Source organism: Anguilla anguilla, chromosome 15, assembly GCF_013347855.1.
Source record: "Anguilla anguilla isolate fAngAng1 chromosome 15, fAngAng1.pri, whole genome shotgun sequence".
NCBI lineage: Eukaryota > Metazoa > Chordata > Actinopteri > Anguilliformes > Anguillidae > Anguilla > Anguilla anguilla.
In genome coordinates, this window is record NC_049215.1 from 35,297,062 (window position 1) to 35,324,349 (window position 27,288).

General features: G+C 36.9%; 1 protein-coding gene across 3 annotated transcripts; it reads left to right on the forward strand.

Annotated features, from left to right (window-relative positions):
• The first annotated feature begins 1,358 nt into the window (after window positions 1-1,358).
• tmtc4 (transmembrane O-mannosyltransferase targeting cadherins 4) lies at window positions 1,359-27,206 on the forward strand. 3 transcript variants are annotated; one of them, XM_035393219.1, is made up of 18 exons: window positions 1,359-1,486; window positions 2,294-2,497; window positions 3,134-3,249; window positions 3,719-3,935; window positions 5,165-5,252; window positions 5,807-5,907; window positions 6,332-6,424; window positions 6,567-6,728; window positions 8,014-8,216; window positions 9,174-9,348; window positions 10,162-10,293; window positions 10,823-10,902; window positions 11,669-11,776; window positions 12,190-12,331; window positions 13,386-13,500; window positions 15,264-15,376; window positions 16,403-16,472; window positions 26,952-27,206. In XM_035393219.1, the coding sequence occupies exons 2-18, from the start codon at window positions 2,336-2,338 to the stop codon at window positions 27,104-27,106; spliced, it is 2,232 nt and encodes a 743-aa protein (XP_035249110.1). In that variant the 5' UTR covers window positions 1,359-1,486; window positions 2,294-2,335; the 3' UTR covers window positions 27,107-27,206. The 3 variants fall into 3 exon arrangements, with proteins under 3 accessions (XP_035249110.1, XP_035249112.1, XP_035249113.1); XM_035393221.1 differs by having other exon boundaries at window positions 1,464-1,539; XM_035393222.1 differs by lacking the exon at window positions 1,359-1,486 and adding an exon at window positions 1,622-1,879.
• The last annotated feature ends 82 nt before the right edge of the window (window positions 27,207-27,288 follow it).

Sequence of the window (27,288 nt, forward strand, 5' to 3'; positions counted from 1 at the left end):
TCTATATTTTTTCCTTCCTGTAAACTAAGACATTACATAATTTACAATGTGATCTTGTGTTAATTTCCCCCCCAAGTCGTTTAGATATCGGCGGTTCATTGTGTTTAAAAATACACAGGAAGTTTGCACACAATACCGTGGCCCCTCAAAAGTGCCGTTGATAATGATACTGAAGGATGAACACAGAGCGCTTGATGTCTATTTTTAACAAACCATTTTTAAAATGCTACACGCCGATCCAACGCTGTGTCATGCACTGTTATTTTTATGAACTTTTTTCTTTTTTCTATTGTCTGTATATCAACAGAGGGGGATAGGTATAGCCACTTAATATCAAAATAAGTATTTTTTAAAGACTACACAGTGAGGAGGTGGAGAAGAGACTCCTATGCCTGTTTTCTTTAAGCAGTATCTCAAACAATATGCACAAAAAGCAAGCCATGCACTTTGTGCAACATAATCAAGATTATGTATATTAATCTCAACAAAATATTTTCATTGTAAAAAAACGCTGTTACATAAAGTAGAAATTATATAAAGCTGTACAAAAAAATTATTGATATCAAAATAATTCCATGTCATAAACATTGTTTCACAAATATGTTCCACAGGAACTATTCAAGCCATATACCAAAGCTATTGCTATTTTCCTATATTCATTCAGGTACCTTAGGCCAGTGTTTCTTCAGTATGATTGCAATTAGTATTATTAGCTAGTAAGTCAAAAACTGCTGGCAACCTAGCAACTGTAGGTAGCGGGGCTGGGGAGGACAAAAGCAGTTACACAGTTTTTAACATTTTCTATTGGCTGCAGTAGCATTACTTCTAAATATTTTTCGACTTGTGTGTCCTGCAGTTGGCTACATTGGACAATGAACAGATGATTTGGTTGGGTGAAGTACAGTTGATTTTGTTTAAAATAGGGTTTGATCAATGGGAGAAATTAATAATAATAACAGTACTGCTGGCAGGAAAAATAACAAGTTTAGGAAGCAGGATAAGATAAGGAAGAAATACACATTTCGGAGGGGGGGAGGCTTTAATAAAAAATAATCAAACGTATTTATATTAATGTAATACAAACGCACACGTGAAAAACACACGCGAAAAATATACTGGTGAGATTCCTTAATTACAGTAAGAACGTTCCCATTTTAAAGAAAACTATAGAGAAATGTAAAACAGCATGTCAGGCAACCCAGAGAGCAGGAGCCTATACTGTCTTGATCAACAGAAATACAAGCAATTGTGCTCAATTTGAACCGAGCCATGGTTACGTTAATCGTTTCCTTGATAAACGTGTCTTTTTTCACAAAATAATACAAAGCCGTGTCCACACGGCAACGCCGAAAGCTGACCGCTGGGACGGCTGCTTTTCGCACTGGAATTGTGTTGTGCCACGTGACATACATAATTGTCCGTTCTCCCCGCCCATATCCCGGTTTCCACGTCTTAAAGAGGGGGTAGAACCAGCGTGCGTACAGCCGTGAGTTACAAGCACCCACCGTTAATTGACTGCCATGTGGCTTTCTGTCGATTGTAGGTTGTTGTGTTATGTATTGTATTTGACGTGACTCCATGGTAACACAAGTAGACTAGCTAAGCTAGCTGGCTGTTTGCGTTGGCTTCAGGGCGAAACATACAGGCCTTGCAATGTGTGTGTGTGCTCTCGTGCATTTTCATTGGTTACGTTAGATTCTCAGCGTGCATTATATTAAAATATTTATTATTTTAAATCAGGGAAGCGTGGGTTACTAGCACAGCAAACTGTCCTGTCAGTGTACGGTGTAACCAGGTGGAGACCCAGCAGGAAAATAAACTAGTCTACTAGCTCCCTTGCTAAGTTGGCTGATTGCCTTTCTGTCTTTTAAATGCCGAGGTACGCCGGCGGTTCTTTGTTTGCTAGCTAGCTGTGTATACATGGTGATTTTAAATGTATTATTTCGTGATACAGAAGACGATACGGAGAAACGGCGGTTGTTTCAGATGCTTTGTAAGGTAGTTCACATTGTGACAACGGCGCCAGCACGCATTTGTTAAAGAAGATTGCTAATACTTAGCAATAATCATGGTAACATCTGGGTATAAGTTACCTTGTCTAACCGGTTGATACAGAAGCGGGCAAACACACCCACATCAGCCGTGTTTACAAAAAAAATAAATAAACGAACGAACGAGGTGGAAATGGCAGCATTATATCTCCGATCAGAACTGTAACTAAGCAAATGTATCACGGGAAATGATCTTTCACACACCCCTGGTAATAAAGTTTGGGTTAATATGTGTTCACCAGGAAATCGATGGCCGGGCGTGATGTACAAGCGTCGCAGGCAAGATGGTACTGTCAGAACTTAACTGGGACCACCACGTACCGCTCCCGAAGCTAACCCACTCCCAGGCCAGGGTCCTCGTTTGTTTAGCGGCTCTCCTCTGTTTCATGAATAGCTATGATGGAGAGTTCGTGTTTGATGATTCTGAAGCTATTATCAACAACAAGGTAACCATTTAACTTATGCCATAAAAATATCCCTTGAACGTGTGGCTTGTCCACAGGTATTGCAGTTAATACACACAGAGACGTGACTAAAAAGCAACCACTTGGCAAGCACATACTGTATTGTTAAAGTCTAATCTGTATATTACTGCTGTTTGAAATATTGACCTCTGTCATGAGTCAATGATTATTACATGGAAACTTTGAAACTTTAATCACATATTATTCCAGGTCAGTTGTTGATTGAAAGGTATTCAAAACAACGAGGGCTGTGGTTTCCTGCATCAAACACCACAAGTTTATAGTGCATTGTCAGCACAAATTCTGCAAATCAGTTGCAGACAATGGCCCGTGTCAGTCTATCCAAGTCCAAATGCACTTTGCCCTAAACATTGAGTTAAGGATCAAATAATATTTTACATTCATGCTGGTGCATGCAATGAGTTCCAGAGTGGCTAGAATGAACTAATTTTTTGTGTGAGAAATGTTTTTTATTATTAAACATTTTACTCTTGATTGCATCATGGTTAAACAGAAACTGAGTTTCTGAGGACACTTATTTGTGGGTATAATCCCTCTGTGTTGTTGGCGTATATGAGTGAACATGCTCTGAGTTATCTGCTTGTTTTTCATTTTAAGGATTTAAAACCAGATACGCCGCTGAGTAACATTTGGAGAAATGACTTCTGGGGAAGTAACCTGAGCAGCAACACCAGCCACAAGTCTTACCGGCCTCTCACGGTGCTGACGTTCAGGTAAATTCAAATAAATCCACTTTGCGTAAATTATTTTTGATTGCCTTTGGAGCCTGTTATTGACGTTTGTCAACATGAGGACCCGAGCAGTGCCAGTGAAAGTAGAGGAAACCATTATGAGGCTGTGAAATAGCAGTCAGAGACATACCTCAGGCCCAACCTTAGGCTTACGAAAATCAACTTTTTGCAACATCATTAAGAAGAAACAGAGTGCAGGTGAGCTTAGTAATCACAAAGGCCCTGGTAGGCCCTGGTAGGCCACGGAAGACTTCTGCTTTTGCTGACTGAAAAATTCTCTCAGTAATTAACAAAACCCAAAACACCTGTCTGACAGATCAGAAACATCTGGAAATTTAGCAGAACAATCGTGTGATTCCCACCTGGGTCTTTAGTAAGGATAGCTCTGCGTGGATGTTCTCATTCATGGACACCAGTATAACTGCATAATGATGCTGTGTCACTCTTTCAGACTGAACTACCTCCTGGCTGGTGGACTGTGTCCAGTGGGCTTCCATGTGATCAATATCGGCCTGCACGGTGCCATCTCCGTGTTGATGATCGACGTGTTCGCGATACTGATTGGCGGTTTGGCCTACGACGGAAAGGGGAAGAGGCTCAACCAGGCGCCCAAGGCGTCGTCCTTGGCTGCTCTCCTCTTCGCCGTGCATCCGATTCACACAGAGAGCGTAAGTATGACGCAGGCGCGACTCGCCGGATTGGCCTTTCCGCAGCAAACAAATAAAACGTAACGTAACCTTACATAACATAACCTAACATGATGGGGGAGAACAGGCCATTCAAGCCCAACAATGCTCGCCATTTTCCTGACTGAATGAGTGCTCTGATTGCCTACAGACTAGCTAGTATCTAATCCACAGAATTTCTGCCTCTACTACGTGACCTGGCTGGCTGTTCCACACAGTGACTACTCTTTGGGTGAAAATAATTTGTCCTAAAAAAAATTAGACTTTGGAAAAAAAAGAAAATAAAGCTCCTGACTAAATACATTTTCCCGCTTCGGGTGATTGGATGAATTTTCCCGCCCCCCGGGTGATTGGATGAAACATGCATTAAAAGGGCGGGAGAGAACAAAGCAGCTCGCACCTGGTGCGATTCACGCGACGGTGTGCATTATGTAGTGAGGCAAGGTTATTAGGGGCTGAAGACGTCTCGTTTTTTTTTTAGCCTTCCCACGATGCCTCTGCCTATTGAACTCTGAGGAGTGCTGAGATGCTGCCTCTCCAGTCTCCCTTAATCAGCCACAGAGAGGATTGTGCTGCACCTTGGGTCTGTGGGGTGCCTTTTGAAAAGACCGCTAGCTCATGAGTACGTATCAAAGGACGCCACGCTCAGGGGTGTCCCCCCCCGTACCCCGTACAGAGTCATAGAGCAGTAAATACAGCCCCCCCCCCCCCCCCTTCCCCTCGTGAGTCCAGCTAATTGGCTATCGTAGGCGTTGCCCTGACAGGAAGCTCGGATGGAAGAGAGGCAAGAGGTAGGCTGCGCGTGCTGCGGTGTTTTTTGAAGTTGTGCGACTGCTGTTGGCGGCTACGTTGGTGAATTGGGTTTCGCTTGCATGGTTTGTGTTGCGGTGAAGTATCGATGACAAAAATCGGGGTTTCTGCATTTTGGATGGTAACAGCGTTAGCTGGACGTCCTACTTGAAGCATTCATCAAGGGGGCAGCTAGAGCGTGGATCTCATTTCAGTTTTGGGGGGGGGGGGAGTTTGGGGGCACGAGCAGTGCCTCCTAATACATCTTCGTAATGCTGGGGGGAAACATTTAATGCTTTCTCAAAGTTATGTCCATGGGGAGCAGTAAGTGTCTGTGGTCTAATGCGGCGGTCAGCGATTTTGGGGCGATGGCGTCCCCTAACGGTTTTCTGTTTGGTGTGTTCTCTCTCCTTTAATCCCAGGTGGCTGGCATCGTCGGCCGAGCAGACCTGTTGTGCGCCCTCTTCTTCCAGTTATCCTTTCTCACGTACTGCAGGGCTTTCCAGCAGGGTGAGTATGAAGCTGAGAGGCTAACGGTCGTCATCTTTACGTATTCCCGCTGACAGCCCTGCCTGTAGAGAGTATACCAGAGGGGGAGCTAGTCTCCATTTTGGTTCAGTTCAGTTTAACTGTATTTGTACAGAGCTTCTTACAAAGGGTCGTCGTCACAAAGCACTTTTGGGCCTGATCCTGACCCCCCCCCCCCCCCCCCCCCGCCCCCAAGAGCAAGACTAGGTGGACAGTGGCAGGGAAAATCTCCAAGGCTGGTAACAGGAAGAAACCCCTGAGCAGAGCCTGACTCAGAATCTGCTGCTGGCTGCCATTGGTTAACTGAGAAAGGCTGATTACACAATAAACTTGAAAAAAAGAACACATTTTTGCAGTATTACAATACAAATTCTAAAAAAAAAAATAAATAAATAAAAATGCCTTGTTGATTTTACACAGCAGCAACTAATGACGAATAAATGGGATCACAGTTTATGTTTTCAAGCTGTGCCAACATTGTTGGAGTTGGCTCAGTATTGATTTGTCCCACTGTTTGTTGTTGTTGTTTTTTAAAGGGAACTCTAAAGATGACAGGTTCTCGACGGCGTGGATTGTAATCAGCCTTGTATTGTGTGCCGTGGCCATGCTCTGCAAGGAACAGGGGATCACAGTTTTGGTACGTCTTTAAAATATCGTTTGAAAATGATATTTTGCGAGCCACAAACTGTTTTCAGTTAGGTTGCTCATTTCTTCTGCATCCTGGGGCCCATCTGCTCGCTGTTTTTACACCTGTTGCTCAGTACCTGGCAGTGTTCGGTGAATGGCTTGTATCCTTCTCAATAGGTCACAGTGTTAGTAGTGTCTTACCATATGAATATAAATTAATAATAATAATAATAATAATAATAATATGCATTAATATATGGTACAGCAGATGTTCTTTTCTGATAACATATTTCTCAACGTTGTTTATGCCATAAATCACATATTTTATGACAGATACTTGTAGACATGTAAACATTCTAAGAAATGTACATTATTTCTAATTGTGGCTTCCGTGTGTTTAAGAATTGGAGAGAAATCGATGTGCGTTCTTTCAGGGAGTGAACGCTGCCTTCGACATCCTCATGGTCTGCAACGTGAATGTGCACGAGCTCGTCCAGCGGGTCCTGTTCCGGCAGAAGGTGGCGGACGTGAGTTTAACCCCCTTAAATTAAGCCTGGGCTCACGCTGCGGTGTACGCCTGCGCTTTGCTGTGCAAGCGCTTGGTGCTGTGCCTGCTCAGTTCGCTTGACTCCGCAGTTGATTCTCAACCTGTGTTTTTTCCTGTCTCAGGTCAGTGAGCTGTTCAGAAGGGGATTCCTGACACGAATGGCCCTTCTGAGTTTCGGAGGCGCGCTTCTTGTATATGCAAGGTGGAGGATCATGGGAACTGGCCCCCCTGCCTTCACTGAGGTGGATAACCCAGCATCCTTTGCAGAAAATGTATTTCTCAGAGTGAGTAGAACATTAAATATCCCCTATTCAAGTGTACAGCACTAGAGTGGCTGGAGTGTAATGATGATTATACTAGTGTTGATGATTTTATTTGCGGGTTTTCCTAGCAGAACATGGCTGTGTGATTGTTTGGTTTGGCTCTTCACATGCATGGTTGGTACGAAAGGATGTTTCAGGCTTTTGACAGTCGTTCTACTGCAATGGGCCTTGCACTTTGGGTGCTGAACCTAAACCAGCCATAACCTGTTTACTCGCGAGTATTAATTAGGGGCAATTTCAAAACTTACGGTTGATAAGAGCATGCTGAACTGAAGGTTGAACTCATTGACTGCAGTGGTGCAGCAGTGTAGGATAATGGTGAGAAAACTGGGCTTGTAAAGTCAGAAGATTTAGATTTTGTTGCCAGAATGAAAAACATTTAACCTCACATTGCAGTACCGGCATTTTCTTACATTTGGGCATTGGCCTTACACAGCTTTTGCATTTTATTTAACGTAGTATCCGTTAATATAGCTGGATACATATTCAGGTTTATTTGAATTTCAGGATAAGACAAAAAATAATGGTTGAGCACGTTGGTGTAGGGTTCAGCAGCAGTGTCCTACCTGAACCTGCAACCTTTAGCTTACAGGTGATTAGGGAACTGCACTGGTATCCTAAAGGTCACAGGTTCGATCCCCAGGTAGGACACTGCCTTGGTACCTATGGCTGAGCAAGGTACTTAACCCGAATTGCTTCAGTAAAATATCCAACTGTATAAATGGATTTGCTATATAAAACCGAGGAAGTTGTGTAAGTCGCTCTGGACAAGGGCGTCTGCTAAATGCCTGTAATGTAGTGTCACATTATTGATAAGGATTTGAAGCCTGAAGGAAAAGCAGTGTGTTTTTTTTTTTGTGAAGCACACGGTCCAGCTTCAGTCCTAATACCCAGAATAGCATCAAACGTTGGTCCTTGCGGTTATGACATTAAAACGATATCTGAATATCGGAGCGGTGTGCTGCTGTGTGTCTGCCCACGCCCAGCGGGGGTGGGGGGGGGGGGGGGGGCAGCATTGATTTCTGCCTCACACCACTGCTTTTAACTGGAGCCAAGGCCAGCCCTCATTAATTTAGCTCACTTACATCCACAGCAAACCGTCACTTTCTCAAACAGAAGGCTTTGAAATATGCCGTTATATCGAGTGTGATTTTCATTCATTCATTTATTTATTTATTTAATTATATTTTTCAGTTTTCCTTTAATATTTGTATTTCAATTCCTTCCTGTTTCTTTTGCCTGGCAGGCTGTGAACTACAATTACTACTACTCCCTGAATGCATGGCTGCTTCTGTGTCCCTGGTGGCTGTGTTTTGATTGGTCGATGGGCTGCGTACCTCTTATTAAGTCAGCCTGTGATTGGAGGGTAGTCCCAGTGCTGCTGCTGTGGGGCGGCCTCTTCGGCTTGACTAGTCAAGCTTTGCTCTCGCAGGACAGTCATAAGAGAAGGTAAATAACTGCGGTTTGTATTTTCTGAAACTCTGTCCTGGGGTGTTTTTTTTATTAATTAAAGTTCTTTAATCATTTTTACTTGACCATATTGACATGATGCAAGTTTGACTCATTTGCGTTGCCTTTGAATTCTTTGTTACATACCAAATGGTTTGTTGTAATGGCCCTGTTCTCTTCAAGCAATCATTTGCACAATAGCACACTGTGAATGTGGGATTTTTATTCTTCATGGCATGCATACCTATTTCTGACATAATGTGGCAAAAAATGTGTCAATAATCCCTGAAAACATGAAAAGTGTAAACAAGATTATCAAAAACCAGCATGCACAGGGGTCCCCCAGGACTGAGTTTGAGCAGCACTGCTTTGGACGGACTCGTAAAACGATGTGTTATTTAAAACCTGCGGTTAGCGCTGCAGCATGCAGTGGGGCTGCAGCTTCTGTTTAACCGCGTTGCAGTAAATTCGCTATACCTAGCAAGAGTTGCTCCTTGGAATTGTCATTCTTAACTCAGGCTTGATAGGAGTTTGTTGAAATGTGATTGGATGAATGTGCTCAGGAAGGCCGGCTGGTTTATGTCTGTATGGCCTGTGTGTGTGACACACTGCACCTGCACACTCTGTCAGCACACTCCCTTACACTGCACACCTGTGTTAGGACTCTCACCTGCTCATATACTGCGTACCTGTGTTAGGACTCTCCCCTGCTCATATACTGCGTACCTGTGTTAGGACTCTCACCTGTCCCTACACTGCACACCTGTGTTAGGACTATCACCTGCTCGTATACTGCGTACCTGTGTTAGGACTCTCACCTGTCCTTACTCTACACACCTGTGTTAGGACTCTCACCTGTCCTTACTCTGCACACCTGTGTTAGGACTCTCACCTGTCCTTACTCTACACACCTGTGTTAGGACTCTCACCTGTCCTTACTCTACACACCTGTGTTAGGACTCTCACCTTCGGGCTGGTGCTCCTGGTGATCCCCTTCCTGCCGGCGAGTAACCTGTTCTTCCGCGTGGGCTTCGTGATCGCCGAGCGCGTGCTGTACCTGTCCACCGCCGGCTACTGTCTGATCCTCACCTACGCGCTGGGCTGCTCCTGCTGCCTCTGGAGGAGACACAAGGTACTGCAGCGCACACTGCAGTGTGACTGTCTGATCGCCCCTCTCCCCCTCTCTCTCTCTCTCTCTCTCCCCCCTCTCTCAAACTCCTTCTTCCTCTCTCACTCTCTCTACCTCTTTTGCACTCTCTCCCTCTCACTCTCACTCACTCTCTCTTTTTCTCTGTCTCTCCCCCTTTCTCTCACACTCCCTCTCTTTCTCTCTCACTCTTGCTATCTCTCTTTCTCTCTCTTGCTCTCTGTCTTTCTCTCTCTTTCCCCCTATTTTTATCTCTCCCCCCTTTATCACTCTCCCTCTCCCTCTCTCTCTCTGTTTTCTCACCCCCTCCTCACTCTCTATATGTGGGGTGCCACTCTCAGGTTGTTGATTTTGTTTTTATTTTTTTGATTTATTCTCCTCACAGTTTTGGATTTTTTGACTTTGTTCTCGTTCTTTGATAGATGTTTGCCCTCGGGTCAACATCTTTCTTCTCGGTGCTATTAGCAGGCAGCCCCTCCTGCCAGCCTACGTGTCAGAGCCCCCGATTACCGTACACTACTCCCTCCCCTCTCTGTCCCGGGCTTCCTGTATTGGGTGATGCTCATCGTACCTTTTGGTTTCCTGTCCTGCTGGTTTTGATGATGCTGGTTTTGATGACGCTGTTCTTCTGGTTTTGATGATGCTGGTTTTGATGATGCTGGTTTTGATGACGTTGGTTTTGATGATGCTGGTTTTGATGACGTTGGTTTTGATGACGCTGTTTTTCTGGTTTTGATGATGCTGGTTTTGATGATGCTGGTTTTGATGGCGCTGTTTTTCTCTGTGGTCCTCCTGCAGAAGCTTGTCCACGCCGCGCTGCTGGGGCTGCTGGGTATGAACGTGGCTCGCTGTGCCCTGCGCAGTCAGCAGTGGCGGTCTGAGGAGGCCCTGTTCACCAGCGCCCTGTCTGTGTGCCCCCTAAATGCCAAGGTGAGCCTCTTGGACCCCTATTCAGTCCCCCATTCAGTCCCCTGTTCAATGACTTTTAATAGACTGTGGACGATCGACTGTTATTGCTATTGAAAATTCGATATCCGTGTATTGAAATGAGTTTTCTGTTACTCTTGAGTTTTTGGTTTTTGTCAGAAATCTTTTTTCTCACAAATTAAATTTTAAGACATGTAAAACCAACACTTGAGTTATTGTGTTGAGAATAAAGAACATTGCTTTTGAGGCCCAGGTCCAATCTTGCCAGGATGTTTTGAAATGCTGTCGACATTACATTACATTACATTACAGGCATTTAGCAGACGCTCTTATCCAGAGCGACTTACACAACTTTTTACAAAGCATTTTTACATTGTATCCATTTATACAGCTGGATATATGCTGAAGCAATGCAGGTTAAGTACCTTGCTCAAGGGTACAACGGAAATGTCCTTACCCGGGAATCGAACCTGCGACCTTTCGGTTACAAGTAAAAAAAAGAATGGTTGGACTAAAAGTTTTTATTTTTCAGGTTCATTACAATGTTGGCAAGAACTTGGCAGACAGAGGCGATCAAAGTGCTGCAATCAAATACTACAGAGAGGCTGTGCGGTACGTTTCATGAAATATCCAGATTAATCTTTTATTTGCTACCGTTAGAATGAAACTATATGTTCAGTTGGGATGCAAACATCCTGTTAATGTAGAACAATTGTTCCTAAAGCATTCAAAAATGTACCTCCACCGTTAACATATTCATTTCTAATGAAGGTGAATGCTTTTCAGTGACAAGGAACATCTGTGTTTGTTGTGAATGTTTCTGTTTCTCTTGGAAAATAATCAACAAAATGCTGTAGCTAAATGTTTCTGTCTGTAGCCAAAGTTTTAACCCGGAGATAAGCTCGTAAAAAGGTAGACTAAACTTGCAAAGTTTGTGACAGTGATGTGTTTCACAAGGCCGTCCAGACTGAGCTAATCAGACCTGTTTTCTCTTTAATTTCACATGGCTTGTGCTGTGTAGTTTATATTATTTATTTATTTAACCTTTGTTTAACTAGGCAGGTCATTTAAGAACAAATTATTATTAAGGATGTAGATAAGAAATGTGCAGTGTATATGCCATGTTGACAAGTGCTTATCATGCCTACTAGTTTGACTCAACATTACTCTCTGACCTAGCCTATGCTTAATGTGTGAACTACATATACTGTATTCATGGCTATGAATAACTGTTACATAATGAGTATTGTACCTTATCGGACCTGTGTTTTGTAGTTGTTCCAATGACCTTTAATCTGCACTTATTGTCCATCACTTTGGATCAAAGTGTCTGCCAAACTAATGTAATGATTGTGGGGACTCTGGGCTGTTTTTACAGGTTAAATCCGAAATACGTCCACGCCATGAACAACCTGGGGAACATACTAAAGGAGAGGAACGAGTTAGTGGAAGCTGAGGAGCTGCTTTCTGAAGCTGTTCGCATCCAGTAGGTGCACGTTCAGTCTTAACACTGTGCTGAATTAGGAGCGTTCACTGCTGTTCATTATGGCATGATATCACTCTTCACCACACTTTCTAGCACACCTGTAACGGTTAAAATAGCATCAGAGCGACCAACACAGGGCCAAGCAGAAGTTTTAGCCAAATATTGCAACATCATCACATTGCGTTTTCAGAAACTTTGTGGGACTTTTTGGGAAAGAAAGAGCTGCTTCTGTTGGAAAATAATTTTGTGTGTTGATTGGTGGGACAGGAAGTACTCTGTGGTCATACTTCTAGAGTAATCTTTTGTTGTTTTTGCTATTTTCTATCAGTTTGCGGCATTTGTATTAGCGTTTTAGCCCCTAGGCTTACTCGACTGTTCGCTCAGTTGATGATGTCACGGTGTCTTTCCCCGAGGCCCGATTTCGCCGCAGCCTGGATGAACCTCGGCATCGTGCAGAACAGCTTGCAGAAGTTCGGAGACGCCGAGCAGAGCTACTGGAATGCTATCAAGTTCCGGAGGAAGTATCCCGATTGCTACTACAACCTCGGACGCCTGGTAAGCAGCCAATGCGACGGTAGTAATGCAGGCTTCACACTTTTCTGATCTGTGTGACCAAAAGTATCTGGACACCCCTTGGTCTGTGGCTGGTTTTTCATGGTTTGGGCTAGACCGCTTAGTTCCAGTGAAGGCAAATCTTAATGCTGCAGCATACATTCACACTGTAGATGATCCTGTGCTTCCCTAACTGTGTGGGGAAGGCCCTTTCCTGTTTCAGCATGACAATGCCCCCAGGCACACACCAAGCTCCGTATAGAAATTATTTTGTCGAGAACAGTGTGGAAGAAATTGACTGGCCTGCACAGCCAGGCCTAATTGCTCAATCAGTGCCTGACCTCACTAATGCTCTTCTGGCTGAATGGAAGCAAATCCCTGCAGCAATGCTCCAATGTCTAGTATAAAGCCTTCCCAGAAGAGTGGAGGTTGTTATAGCAGCAAAGTGTGGACCAACTCCATATGAATTATTAATGCCAATAATTTTGGATGTTATATTGGATCAGATGGTCAGGTGTCCACATCCTTTTGAACATGTAGTGTATTCTCCCAAATCTATGTGTAGTGTTTGCATATTAAGTTTGGTCAGGGGTCCCCTACAGTACCGCAAGAATCCTCTTGAAAACCCAGGTAATAGTTGCAGTGATGTGTTGCTATCCAGTATGCAGACTGGAAACAGAGCCTTTGTTTCCTCCTTGTTTTTTTATTTTTAACAATATGTTTATTGTATTTTTAACATACATATATTCCCACAACGTACAGTATTTAGACATGAAGCTTCAGAATTGCATCAACTCTTCCCTTGCAAATTCTCCCTGCCCCATTTCTCCTCTTACAAAAAGAAAAACAGACAAACACAAACAAGCAACAAATAAAATAAATAAAAATAAATTTAAAAAATAAAAATAAAATAAAATTTGTGCCTATTATACATTTTGGGTAGTTCCACAAACTTCATTCACACATCATCTGTTTTTTCCTGTTGCATGAGTAAGTTCCCCAGATCACCATGCTTTTAAGAAATGTTTCCTGCTTGTTGTGCTGTACTCCCCTCCAGTATGCAGACCTGAACAGGCACCTGGATGCTCTGAACGCATGGAAGAACGCCACCATGCTGAAGCCTGACCACAGCCTGGCCTGGAACAACATGGTCATACTCCTGGACAACACAGGTGTGTGCCTCCTGCTCTGCACCTCCTCACACAAGAGCAGCACCTCCTCACACTGGAGCAGCCCCAGGGGCGTAACCAGGGCCTAAAAAATACTGGGGGGGGGGGGGGTTGGCCTACTGAGTAAGCAACCATCCAGCAAGTCATTTTCCAGTATATTTTTTGGTGTGTTTGTTGATGATTGGGTAATTCTGTGAATATAATTTTTCAATAATTAATTTGGTAGGCTCGAGGAAGCTTACTCACCCAGTTTACCTGATTGCAAAAGGTCTTCCCGCATAGAACCTATTCACAGACAAATGCACGTCTCTATGTCAACGTGACATTTTAAAAAACAGACTTTTCTTAAAGCCAAGGGTATGTATTCGTAATGGTATTTACCCAAATAACGTGATTAGATTGGAAAAGGAAGAATCGGCAATGCTTGAAATTTATGTATTAAAGCTTTGTGTGTTGTTCTGTGGGCAGTCTTGCTTGCTGTGTGGAGAATGGCCTTGATTTGAAAGGCCCAGCTTGGTTGTGTCTCCCACGCAGGTTGGATCTCCCTAGAGTAATTTACCGTGGTCTAAAAATCGGTAACCTCGCCCTGCTTCCAGAACTTTTCTTTCCTACCCGAGCCTTTCGACCTTGACCGCGCGGCTTTCTTCCGCGGTGGAGTGCCCTCGGAAGGAAAAAAAATTCACGGCTTTTTCCCGGAACTAAACGTGCATAAATAAATAAATAAACAGTGCTGACCAAGCAGAAGACCGTGACCACAGGCACAGTCATGCCCGGCTTTACTGCGTCTGGGGGAAATAAAGAGTCTATTCATTGAATTAGACGAGGGGTGGGGAGTGACAGCGAATGTATTCTGACTCCGGTCAAACTTGAGTTTTGACATAGAGATCAATAAATCGGTCGCCCTTGTGTTGAACTCTAATTGGGAAACGGAAGCACTCTCTCTGTGTGCAGAGAAGAAAAAGTCTAATCGCAGCTGGTTCATGAAACAGAGGAACCCCAAAATGAACTACTGGAAGTCCAGTGTTGGGGTTCCTGTCCTCGGTGGTTGGCCACATTTTACAGTTAAAAAAGAAAAGAAAAAAACCTTTTCGGCACGTTTTTATGCCTATAATCAGACATGGTCTGAATCCCATGCTTGAATATGGACTGGTCAGAATGGACTGACAGTGGAGTGAGAGAATGATCTCACTAATATGCTCATTTAATGCATTCATGTGCAAAAAATAATGTATTCACAATTCCTAGTATTCATTGTTGTGGTAGAAAAAAAAAATAGAAATTGCAAATGCCTATGTTATAGTGTAGCGATTACTATGTCATTGAGGTTTGTGAACCTTTTGGAGTAAAGGTGATTTTATATATGGAAGTAGGTTATGTAGCAAGTAGTAAGTTATGGTCCTTCAGTGTACATGACTTTAAGTAGGTTATGTCTCCACAGAGGTGTTAAATAGACTTTCACCACATGGGGCCTTTTTGTTTTAAGTGTCTTTGTACAGTAGGGTTTGAAGCAGTGCCTTTTTGGCATTATTTCCTTAAATGAATGAAATGGAGAGATCTGGTTGTGTATTACTCATCCTGTTTGTGTACCGATTGAAACATGCCTGTTTAAGAATTCAAATTTGTTTTGATTTTATTCACGTTGGGGGCCCCACCATATCGTTCACGTTGGTTCACCATATCGTTCACAACCATAATCCAATGGTTCTGCTTAATAATGCCTTTTCCTGTATATATCGTTAACTTTTTCCATATATTATATCATTAAGGCAACCTGGCGCAGGCAGAGGTGATTGGAAAAGAGGCCTTGAGACTGCTTCCCAATGACCACACCATCATGTTCTCCCTGGCCAATGTCCTGGGGAAACTGCAGAAGTACAAGGTAGAGTCAAACCATCGCCTTTTTATTTTATATTTATTTTTTTGTATTTTAGTCTGGTGAGCTTACCATTTTTGCACCTGTCTTCACTCCACTGTTGACTGCATGGAAATCCTGTGGAATTAACTGTTGATAACGCTGTTGTTTCATTATGTATCTCAGTACTTGTTATGTTGTTGTCTCTTATAAGCACGCAGGCAGTAATACAGCAAATCATTGAGTATTTCAACACATACTATACTGCGTATTTTATTGAAAAATGTACATTATTGGCAATTTTAATTACTCAATGTAATTTTTGTGTATATAGTTTTGTAACAAATATTATTCATTTCAGTTGTATGCATATTTGAAAGTAGAAATGCCTCAAGGATTTAACCGTACACCATGATGACCTGTCTGAAAAAATAATAAAATAAGATTTAATTTAATTTAAGATTACTTTCTTCTTCTCACACAGCATCAGCAGTTTTTAATTTATTTTAAAGATATTTTTTTTGACTGAAATCCTCAGAGTGAGAATTAGGGGAGCACCAATCAATCACCTTAACATTGCACCAATCAATCACCTTAACATTGCACCAATCAATCACCTTAACATTGCATTACCCTTCAGTTCAGTTCATCATCTGCTATATGTTTAATGTCAGCCACAGTCACATTTTCTATGCTATCACATTTCTGTTATTATCATTTCTTATCATTCTCTTCTCCAAAAGAGAAATGGTCTCCTTTGTACAGAACATTTACATTTACGATTTGCCTATAGGTGATAGACAGTCCTACATAGAATTTGTAATACCTTGTCTGACTGCATATTTTGCATGACTCTGATTTACCATTCTAAATCTCAGAATCTTGGCAGATTCTGTTTAGAAAATACTTTGTAGACATTGAAATCACTGTTTGAATTCTCTATTGAAGTTTATTCTCTACCGCCCCCCCAACCCCCCCCCCCCCCCCATTTAAAATGTATGTTATTTTCAGAATTTTACCCCACAGTGCGTTTACTGTGTTTTTATTATACAGGAATCTGAAGGGTTCTTCCTTAGCGCACTGAATATCAACCCCAATTCTGCCAGTTGCCATGGAAATCTAGGTAAGACCTGTTTTAGCATGATTGAAATTGCAGTGCATCACACTGTTAACCTGACAAGATAAGTTCTGTGGGACTTCAGGAGGAAATCAGATTTGCACACTTGCACTCAAGATCATAATCTTGGCAAAATGCATATAGGCTACTGAAATCAAATGGTTCAGTGTGAAAGATTCTTAACTCTTACAAGGCACTTCTGTAAATCTAAACTTTGCTCCCGGTATTAAATGCTCTATTTTAAATTTGCATTTTATTTTTATTTTATTTAGCCCAAACACTGAAAATGCTGAAACCATATGGTTTTATTTCAAATCTTTTTTCTTATTTTTTTAGCCTCGTCTTTAACTTCAAGTGACTTTTAGCTTTCATGCTGGGTACTTCCCTAACTTGGTAAATATGTTTGGTTGGAAAGTGCCGTAGTGCCCTTGACAAGAGCTTAACATTCTTGTGCCCCTTTTGACTGATATTTAAAAAATTTGGGACATAGTTCCCTCACCTGATGAGGATCCATAACTTCTGCCCTAACACTAAAAATGCCTCTCCTCCTACAAACATTGACAGATTACCAATAAATTTGGTATTCTGCATCTATGGACCTCAATACAGGTCTTTTTTTACGTGATGATGGTAAATGGTAAATGGACTGCATTTATATAGCGCTTTTATCCAAAGCGCTTTACAATTGATGCCTCTCATTCGCCAGAGCAGTTAGGGGTTAGGTGTCTTGCTCAAGGACACTTCGACATGCCCAGGGCAGGGTTTGAACCGGCAACCCTCCGACTGCCAGACAATCGGTCTTACCTCCTGAGCTATGTCGCCCCTTTATGATGTTGATCATGTATGATGTTGATAAGGATGGGCATCAAACAGTTTGAAAAATGCTTTTAAATCCCTAATAGGTTTACCTAATGTTTCAGTTTTCCAGAAGCAAATCAAGAAATGGAATTTCAAAAAATTGGACATTTTTGGACATGTATTTTACTATTTTCCACAAAAACACATTATTCATCTTAAAATTCTTTAAAAAAATTTTTTATTCATTTATTTCAGTACAATTGTAATACAAACATGATTTCCTATCCATCCGTATTTAAAAAAATGGCATTTAAAAATTATTGCCACTTTTCACCATTTTTGGACATAAGTCTATAGGCTTATGTATTTTGCTATTTTCCTCAAAAACACATTATTCATCTTAAAATTCTTTAAAACATTTATTTATTCATTTATTTCAGTACAATTGTAATACTAACATGATTTCCTATCCATCCGTATTAAAAAAATGGCATTTAAAAATGATTGCCACTTTTCACCATTTTTAGACATAAGTCTATAGGTTTATGTATTTTGCTATTTTCCACAAAAACACATTATTCATCTTAAAATTCTTTAAAACATTTTTTATTCTTTTTTTTCCATCAGGGGTGTATTACAAACATGATTTCCTATCTATCTGTATCAAAAAAATGGGATTTTAAAATTGTTGCCACATTTCACCCTTTTTGGACATAAGCCTATAGGCTTATGTATTTTGCTATTTTCCACAAAAACACATTATTCATCTTAAAATTCTTTAAAACATTTTTTTATTCATTTATTTCAGTACAATTGTAATACAAACATGATTTCCTATCCATCCGTATTAAAAAAATGGCATTTAAAAATTATTGCCACATTTCACCCTTTTTGTATAGGCTTATGTATTTTGCTATTTTCCACAAAAAATCACATTATTCATCTTAAAATTCTTTAAAACATTTTTTATTCATTTATTTCACCGGGGCTGTAATATAAACATGATTTCCTATCTATCTGTATCAAAAAAATGGCATTTAGAAATTGTTGCCACATTTCACCCTTTTTGGACATAAGCCTATAGGCTTATGTATTTTGCTATTTTCCACAAAAAATCACATTATTCATCTTAAAATTCTTTAAAACATTTTTTATTCATTTATTTCACCGGGGCTGTAATATAAACATGATTTCCTATCTATCTGTATCAAAAAAATGGCATTTAGAAATTGTTGCCACATTTCACCCTTTTTGGACATAAGCCTATAGGCTTATGTATTTTGCTATTTTCCACAAAAACACATTATTCATCTTAAAATTCTTTAAAACATTTTTTTATTCATTTATTTCATCAGGGGTGTATTACAAACATGATTTCCTATCTATCTCTATCAAAAAAATGGGATTTTAAAATTGTTGCCACATTTCACCCTTTTTGGACATAAGCCTATAGGCTTATGTATTTTGCTATTTTCCACAAAAACACATTATTCATCTTAAAATTCTTTAAAACATTTTTTTATTCATTTATTTCAGTACAATTGTAATACAAACATGATTTCCTATCCATCCGTATTAAAAAAATGGCATTTAAAAATTATTGCCACTTTTCACCCTTTTTGGACATAAGCCTATAGGCTTATGTATTTTGCTATTTTCCACAAAAAATCACATTATTCATCTTAAAATTCTTTAAAACATTTTTTTATTCATTTATTTCAGTACAATTGTAATACAAACATGATTTCCTATCCATCCATATTAAAAAAATGGCATTTAGAAATTGTTGCCACATTTCACCCTTTTTGGACATAAGCCTATAGGCTTATGTATTTTGCTGTTTTCCACAAAAACACATTATTCATCTTAAAATTCTTTAAAACATTTTTTTATTCATTTATTTCAGTACAATTGTAATACAAACATGATTTCCTATCCATCCGTATTAAAAAAATGGCATTTAAAAATTATTGCCACTTTTCACCCTTTTTGGACATAAGCCTATAGGCTTATGTATTTTGCTATTTTCCACAAAAAAACACATTATTCATCTTAAAATTCTTTAAAACATTTTTTTATTCATTTATTTCAGTACAATTGTAATACAAACATGATTTCCTATCCATCCGTATTTAAAAAATGGCATTTAAAAATTATTGTCACTTTTCACCCTTTTTGGACATAAGTCTATAGGCTTATGTATTTTGCTATTTTCCACAAAAAATCACATTATTCATCTTAAAATTCTTTAAAACATTTTTTATTCATTTATTTCACCGGGGCTGTAATATAAACATGATTTCCTATCTATCTGTATCAAAAAAATGGCATTTAGAAATTGTTGCCACATTTCACCCTTTTTGGACATAAGCCTATAGGCTTATGTATTTTGCTATTTTCCTCAAAAACACATTATTCATCTTAAAATTCTTTAAAACATTTTTTTATTCATTTATTTCAGTACAATTGTAATACTAACATGATTTCCTATCCATCCGTATTAAAAAAATGGCATTTAAAAATGATTGCCACTTTTCACCATTTTTAGACATAAGTCTATAGGTTTATGTATTTTGCTATTTTCCACAAAAACACATTATTCATCTTAAAATTCTTTAAAACATTTTTTATTCTTTTTTTTCCATCAGGGGTGTATTACAAACATGATTTCCTATCTATCTGTATCAAAAAAATGGGATTTTAAAATTGTTGCCACATTTCACCCTTTTTGGACATAAGCCTATAGGCTTATGTATTTTGCTATTTTCCACAAAAACGCATTATTCATCTTAAAATTCTTTAAAACATTTTTTTATTCATTTATTTCAGTACAATTGTAATACAAACATGATTTCCTATCCATCCGTATTAAAAAAATGGCATTTAAAAATTATTGCCACATTTCACCCTTTTTGTATAGGCTTATGTATTTTGCTATTTTCCACAAAAAATCACATTATTCATCTTAAAATTTTTTAAAACATTTTTTATTCATTTATTTCACCGGGGCTGTAATATAAACATGATTTCCTATCTATCTGTATCAAAAAAATGGCATTTAGAAATTGTTGCCACATTTCACCCTTTTTGGACATAAGCCTATAGGCTTATGTATTTTGCTATTTTCCTCAAAAACACATTATTCATCTTAAAATTCTTTAAAACATTTTTTTATTCATTTATTTCAGTACAATTGTAATACTAACATGATTTCCTATCCATCCGTATTAAAAAAATGGCATTTAAAAATTATTGCCACATTTCACCCTTTTTGTATAGGCTCATGTATTTTGCTATTTTCCACAAAAAATCACATTATTCATCTTAAAATTCTTTAAAACATTTTTTTATTCATTTATTTCAGTACAATTGTAATACAAACATGATTTCCTATCCATCTGTATCAAAAAAATGGCATTTAGAAATTATTGCCACTTTTCACCCTTTTTGGACATAAGCCTATAGGCTTATGTATTTTGCTATTTTCCACAAAAAATGACATTATTCATCTTAAAATTCTTTAAAACATTTTTTATTCATTTATTTCACCGGGGCTGTATTACAAACATGATTTCCTATCTATCTGTATCAAAAAAATGGCATTTAGAAATTGTTGCCACATTTCACCCTTTTTGGACATAAGCCTATAGGCTTATGTATTTTGCTATTATCCACAAAAAATCACATTATTCATCTTAAAATTCTTTAAAACATTTTTTTATTCATTTATTTCAGTACAATTGTAATACAAACATGATTTCCTATCTGTCCGTATTAAAAAAATGGCATTTAAAAATTGTTGCCACATTTCACCCTTTTTGGACATAAGCCTATAATAGGCTTATGTATTTTGCTATTTTCCTCAAAAACACATTATTCATCTTAAAATTCTTTAAAACATTTTTTTATTCATTTATTTCAGTACAATTGTAATACTAACATGATTTCCTATCCATCCGTATTAAAAAAATGGCATTTAAAAATTATTGCCACTTTTCACCCTTTTTGGACATAAGTCTATAGGCTTATGTATTTTGCTATTTTCCACAAAAAATCACATTATTCATCTTAAAATTCTTTAAAACATTTTTTCATTCATTTATTTCAGTACAGTTGTAATACAAACATGATTTCCTATCCATCTGTATTAAAAAAATGGCATTTTAAAATTGTTGCCACATTTCACCCTTTTTGGACATAAGCCTATAGGCTTATGTATTTTGCTATTTTCCACAAAAAATCACATTATTCATCTTAAAATTCTGTAAAACATTTTTTTATTCATTTTTTTCTTCAGGGGTGTATTACAAACATGATTTCCTATCCATCTGTATCAAAAAAATGGCATTTAGAAATTATTGCCACTTTTCACCCTTTTAGGACATAAGTCTATAGGCTTATGTATTTTGCTATTTTCCACAAAAACACATTATTCATCTTAAAATTCTTTAAAACATTTTTTTATTCATTTATTTCAATACAATTGTAATACAAACATGATTTCCTATCCATCCGTATTAAAAAAATGGCATTTAAAAATTATTGCCACATTTCACCCTTTTTGTATAGCCTTAGGTATTTTGCTATTTTCCACAAAAACACATTTTTCATCTTAAAATTCTTTAAAACATTTTTTTATTCATTTATTTCAGTACAATTGTATTACAAACATGATTTCCTATCCATCCGTATTAAAAAAATGGCATTTAGAAATCATTGCCACTTTTCACCCTTTTTGGACATAAGCCTATAGGCTTATGTATTTTGCTATTTTCCACAAAAAATCACATTATTCATCTTAAAATTCTTTAAAACATTTTTTTATTCATTTATTTCAGTACAATTGTAATACAAACATGATTTCCTATCCATCCGTATTAAAAAAATGGCATTTAAAAATTATTGCCACTTTTCACCCTTTTTGGACATAAGCCTATAGGCTTATGTATTTTGCTATTTTCCACAAAAAATCACATTATTCATCTTAAAATTCTTTAAAACATTTTTTTATTCATTTTTTTCATCAGGGGTGTATTACAAACATGATTTCCTATACATCTGTATCAAAAAAATGGCATTTAGAAATTATTGCCACTTTTCACCCTTTTTGAACATAAGCCTATAGGCTTATGTATTTTGCTATTTTCCACAAAAAATCACATTATTCATCTTAAAATTCTTTAAAACATTTTTTATTCATTTATTTCACCGGGGCTGTAATATAAACATGATTTCCTATCTATCTGTATCAAAAAAATGGCATTTAGAAATTGTTGCCACATTTCACCCTTTTTGGACATAAGCCTATAGGCTTATGTATTTTGCTATTTTCCACAAAAACACATTATTCATCTTAAAATTCTTTAAAACATTTTTTTATTCATTTATTTCATCAGGGGTGTATTACAAACATGATTTCCTATCTATCTGTATCAAAAAAATGGGATTTTAAAATTGTTGCCACATTTCACCCTTTTTGGACATAAGCCTATAGGCTTATGTATTTTGCTATTTTCCACAAAAAATCACATTATTCATCTTAAAATTCTTTAAAACATTTTTTTATTCATTTATTTCAGTACAATTGTAATACAAACATGATTTCCTATCCATCTGTATCAAAAAAATGGCATTTAGAAATTATTGCCACTTTTCACCCTTTTTGGACATAAGCCTATAGGCTTATGTATTTTGCTATTTTCCACAAAAACACATTATTCATCTTAAAATTCTTTAAAACATTTTTTTATTCATTTATTTCAGTACAATTGTAATACAAACATGATTTCCTATCCATCCGTATTAAAAAAATGGCATTTAAAAATTATTGCCACTTTTCACCCTTTTTGGACATAAGCCTATAGGCTTATGTATTTTGCTATTTTCCACAAAAACACATTATTCATCTTAAAATTCTTTAAAACATTTTTTTATTCATTTTTTTCATCAGGGATGTATTACAAACATGATTTCCTATCTCTCTGTATCAAAAAAATGGGATTTTAAAATTGTTGCCACATTTCACCCTTTTTGGACATAAGCCTATAGGCTTATGTATTTTGCTATTTTCCACAAAAACACATTATTCATCTTAAAATTCTTTAAAACATTTTTTTATTCATTTATTTCAGTACAATTGTAATACAAACATGATTTCCTATCCATCCATATTAAAAAAATGGCATTTAAAAATTATTGCCACTTTTCACCCTTTTTGGACATAAGCCTATAGGCTTATGTATTTTGCTATTTTCCACAAAAAATCACATTATTCATCTTAAAATTCTTTAAAACATTTTTTTATTCATTTATTTCATTACAATTGTAATACAAACATGATTTCCTATCCATCCGTATTAAAAAAATGGCATTTAAAAATTATTGCCACATTTCACCCTTTTTGTATAGGCTTATGTATTTTGCTATTTTCCACAAAAAATCACATTATTCATCTTAAAATTCTTTAAAACATTTTTTATTCATTTATTTCACCGGGGCTGTAATATAAACATGATTTCCTATCTATCTGTATCAAAAAAATGGCATTTAGAAATTATTGCCACATTTCACCCTTTTTGGACATAAGCCTATAGGCTTATGTATTTTGCTATTTTCCTCAAAAACACATTATTCATCTTAAAATTCTTTAAAACATTTTTTTATTCATTTATTTCAGTACAATTGTAATACTAACATGATTTCCTATCCATCCGTATTAAAAAAATGGCATTTAAAAATTATTGCCACTTTTCACCCTTTTTGGACATAAGTCTATAGGCTTATGTATTTTGCTATTTTCCACAAAAAATCACATTATTCATCTTAAAATTCTTTAAAACATTTTTTTATTCATTTATTTCAGTACAATTGTAATACAAACATGATTTCCTATCCATCCGTATTAAAAAAATGGCATTTAAAAATTATTGCCACATTTCACCCTTTTTGTATAGGCTTATGTATTTTGCTATTTTCCACAAAAAATCACATTATTCATCTTAAAATTCTTTAAAACATTTTTTATTCATTTATTTCACCGGGGCTGTAATATAAACATGATTTCCTATCTATCTGTATCAAAAAAATGGCATTTAGAAATTATTGCCACTTTTCACCCTTTTTGTATAGGCTTATGTATTTTGCTATTTTCCTCAAAAACACATTATTCATCTTAAAATTCTTTAAAACATTTTTTTATTCATTTATTTCAGTACAATTGTAATACTAACATGATTTCCTATCCATCCGTATTAAAAAAATGGCATTTAAAAATTATTGCCACTTTTCACCCTTTTTGGACATAAGTCTATAGGCTTATGTATTTTGCTATTTTCCACAAAAAATCACATTATTCATCTTAAAATTCTTTAAAACATTTTTTTATTCATTTTTTTCATCAGGGGTGTATTACAAACATGATTTCCTATCTATCTGTATCAAAAAAATGGGATTTTAAAATTGTTGCCACATTTCACCCTTTTTGGACATAAGCCTATAGGCTTATGTATTTTGCTATTTTCCACAAAAAATCACATTATTCATCTTAAAATTCTTTAAAACATTTTTTCATTCATTTTTTTCAGTACAATTGTAATACAAACATGATTTCCTATCCATCTGTATTAAAAAAATGGCATTTAAAAATTATTGCCACTTTTCACCCTTTTTGGACATAAGCCTATAGGCTTATGTATTTTGCTATTTTCCACAAAAAATCACATTATTCATCTTAAAATTCTGTAAAACATTTTTTTATTCATTTTTTTCATCAGGGGTGTATTACAAACATGATTTCCTATCCATCTGTATCAAACAAATGGCATTTAGAAATTATTGCCACTTTTCACCCTTTTAGGACATAAGTCTATAGGCTTATGTATTTTGCTATTTTCCACAAAAACACATTATTCATCTTAAAATTCTTTAAAACATTTTTTTATTCATTTGTTTCAATACAATTGTAATACAAACATGATTTCCTATCCATCCGTATTAAAAAAATGGCATTTAAAAATTATTGCCACATTTCACCCTTTTTGGACATAAGCCTATAGGCTTATGTATTTTGCTATTTTCCACAAAAAATCACATTATTCATCTTAAAATTCTGTAAAACATTTTTTTATTCATTTTTTTCATCAGGGGTGTATTACAAACATGATTTCCTATCCATCTGTATCAAACAAATGGCATTTAGAAATTATTGCCACTTTTCACCCTTTTTGTATAGGCTTATGTATTTTGCTATTTTCCACAAAAACACATTATTCATCTTAAAATTCTTTAAAACATTTTTTTATTCATTTATTTCAGTGCAATTGTATTACAAACATGATTTCCTATCCATCCGTATTAAAAAAATGGCATTTAGAAATTATTGCCACTTTTCACCCTTTTTGGACATAAGCCTATAGGCTTATGTATTTTGCTATTTTCCACAAAAAATCACATTATTCATCTTAAAATTCTTTAAAACATTTTTTATTCATTTATTTCACTGGGGCTGTAATATAAACATGATTTCCTATCTATCTGTATCAAAAAAATGGCATTTAGAAATTGTTGCCACATTTCACCCTTTTTGGACATAAGCCTATAGGCTTATGTATTTTGCTATTTTCCACAAAAAATCACATTATTCATCTTAAAATTCTTTAAAACATTTTTTATTCATTTATTTCACCGGGGCTGTAATATAAACATGATTTCCTATCTATCTGTATCAAAAAAATGGCATTTAGAAATTGTTGCCACATTTCACCCTTTTTGGACATAAGCCTATATATAGGCTTATGTATTTTGCTATTTTCCTCAAAAACACATTATTCATCTTAAAATTCTTTAAAACATTTTTTTATTCATTTATTTCAGTACAATTGTAATACTAACATGATTTCCTATCCATCCGTATTAAAAAAATGGCATTTAAAAATTATTGCCACTTTTCACCCTTTTTGTATAGGCTTATGTATTTTGCTATTTTCCACAAAAAATCACATTATTCATCTTAAAATTCTTTAAAACATTTTTTTATTCATTTATTTCAGTACAATTGTAATACAAACATGATTTCCTATCCATCTGTATCAAAAAAATGGCATTTAGAAATTATTGCCACTTTTCACCCTTTTTGGACATAAGCCTATAGGCTTATGTATTTTGCTATTTTCCACAAAAACACATTATTCATCTTAAAATTCTTTAAAACATTTTTTTATTCTTTTTTTTCCATCAGGGGTGTATTACAAACATGATTTCCTATCTATCTGTATCAAAAAAATGGGATTTTAAAATTGTTGCCACATTTCACCCTTTTTGGACATAAGCCTATAGGCTTATGTATTTTGCTATTTTCCACAAAAATCACATTATTCATCTTAAAATTCTTTAAAACATTTTTTATTCATTTATTTCACCTGGGCTGTATTACAAACATGATTTCCTATCCATACGTATCAAAAAATGTAAAATTATTGCCACATTGCATTTATATAGCACTTATCCAGATGTTCAAAGTGCTTTACAGTGATGAGGTGGGACCTCACCCACCACCAATGTGTAGCATCCACCTGGGTGATGCACGGCAGCCATTTTTGACAGAACTAGTGAGTGATTACTGGAAGGATGTGGTATTGTTAGTAGTCAAGCTTGCTCTTAAAACTTACTCAAAACTTCCTGTCGTTTCAGCTGTTCTCTATCATCGCTGGGGGAGACTGGACATGGCCAAGAAGCACTACGAGATGTCTTTAAAACTAGATTCCAATGCACCGGGGACGAAGGAAAACTACAACATGCTCCTGCGCAAACTAGAGCAGCAGCAACAGCGGAAGACGACTGTCTGAATGTTCAGCTAGGCTACTGCACGTAGGCTACATCGCAGTTGTGTGCTCTTCATCTTTGTATTGTACTTCACATTCTTGAATAAAAATTAAAGAGAAAAAGTTTTCCTCCCCTTTATTTTTGTTTTTATTTTAACCGTTTTATTTCTTTATTTTTAGTGTGTATATTCGTTTTAACCGGTCGT

What these genes read in the sequence shown, in the direction of transcription:
- tmtc4 (XM_035393219.1), top strand. Translation starts at nt 2,336, where the DNA reads ATGGTACTGTCAGAACTTAACTGGGACCACCACGTACCGCTCCCGAAG. An exon ending in CTCACGGTGCTGACGTTCAG is followed by an intron (nt 3,250 to 3,718) that starts GTAAATTCAAAT and finishes TCACTCTTTCAG; the next exon opens with ACTGAACTACCTCCTGGCTG. An exon ending in GGAAACTGCAGAAGTACAAG is followed by an intron (nt 15,377 to 16,402) that starts GTAGAGTCAAAC and finishes TTTATTATACAG; the next exon opens with GAATCTGAAGGGTTCTTCCT.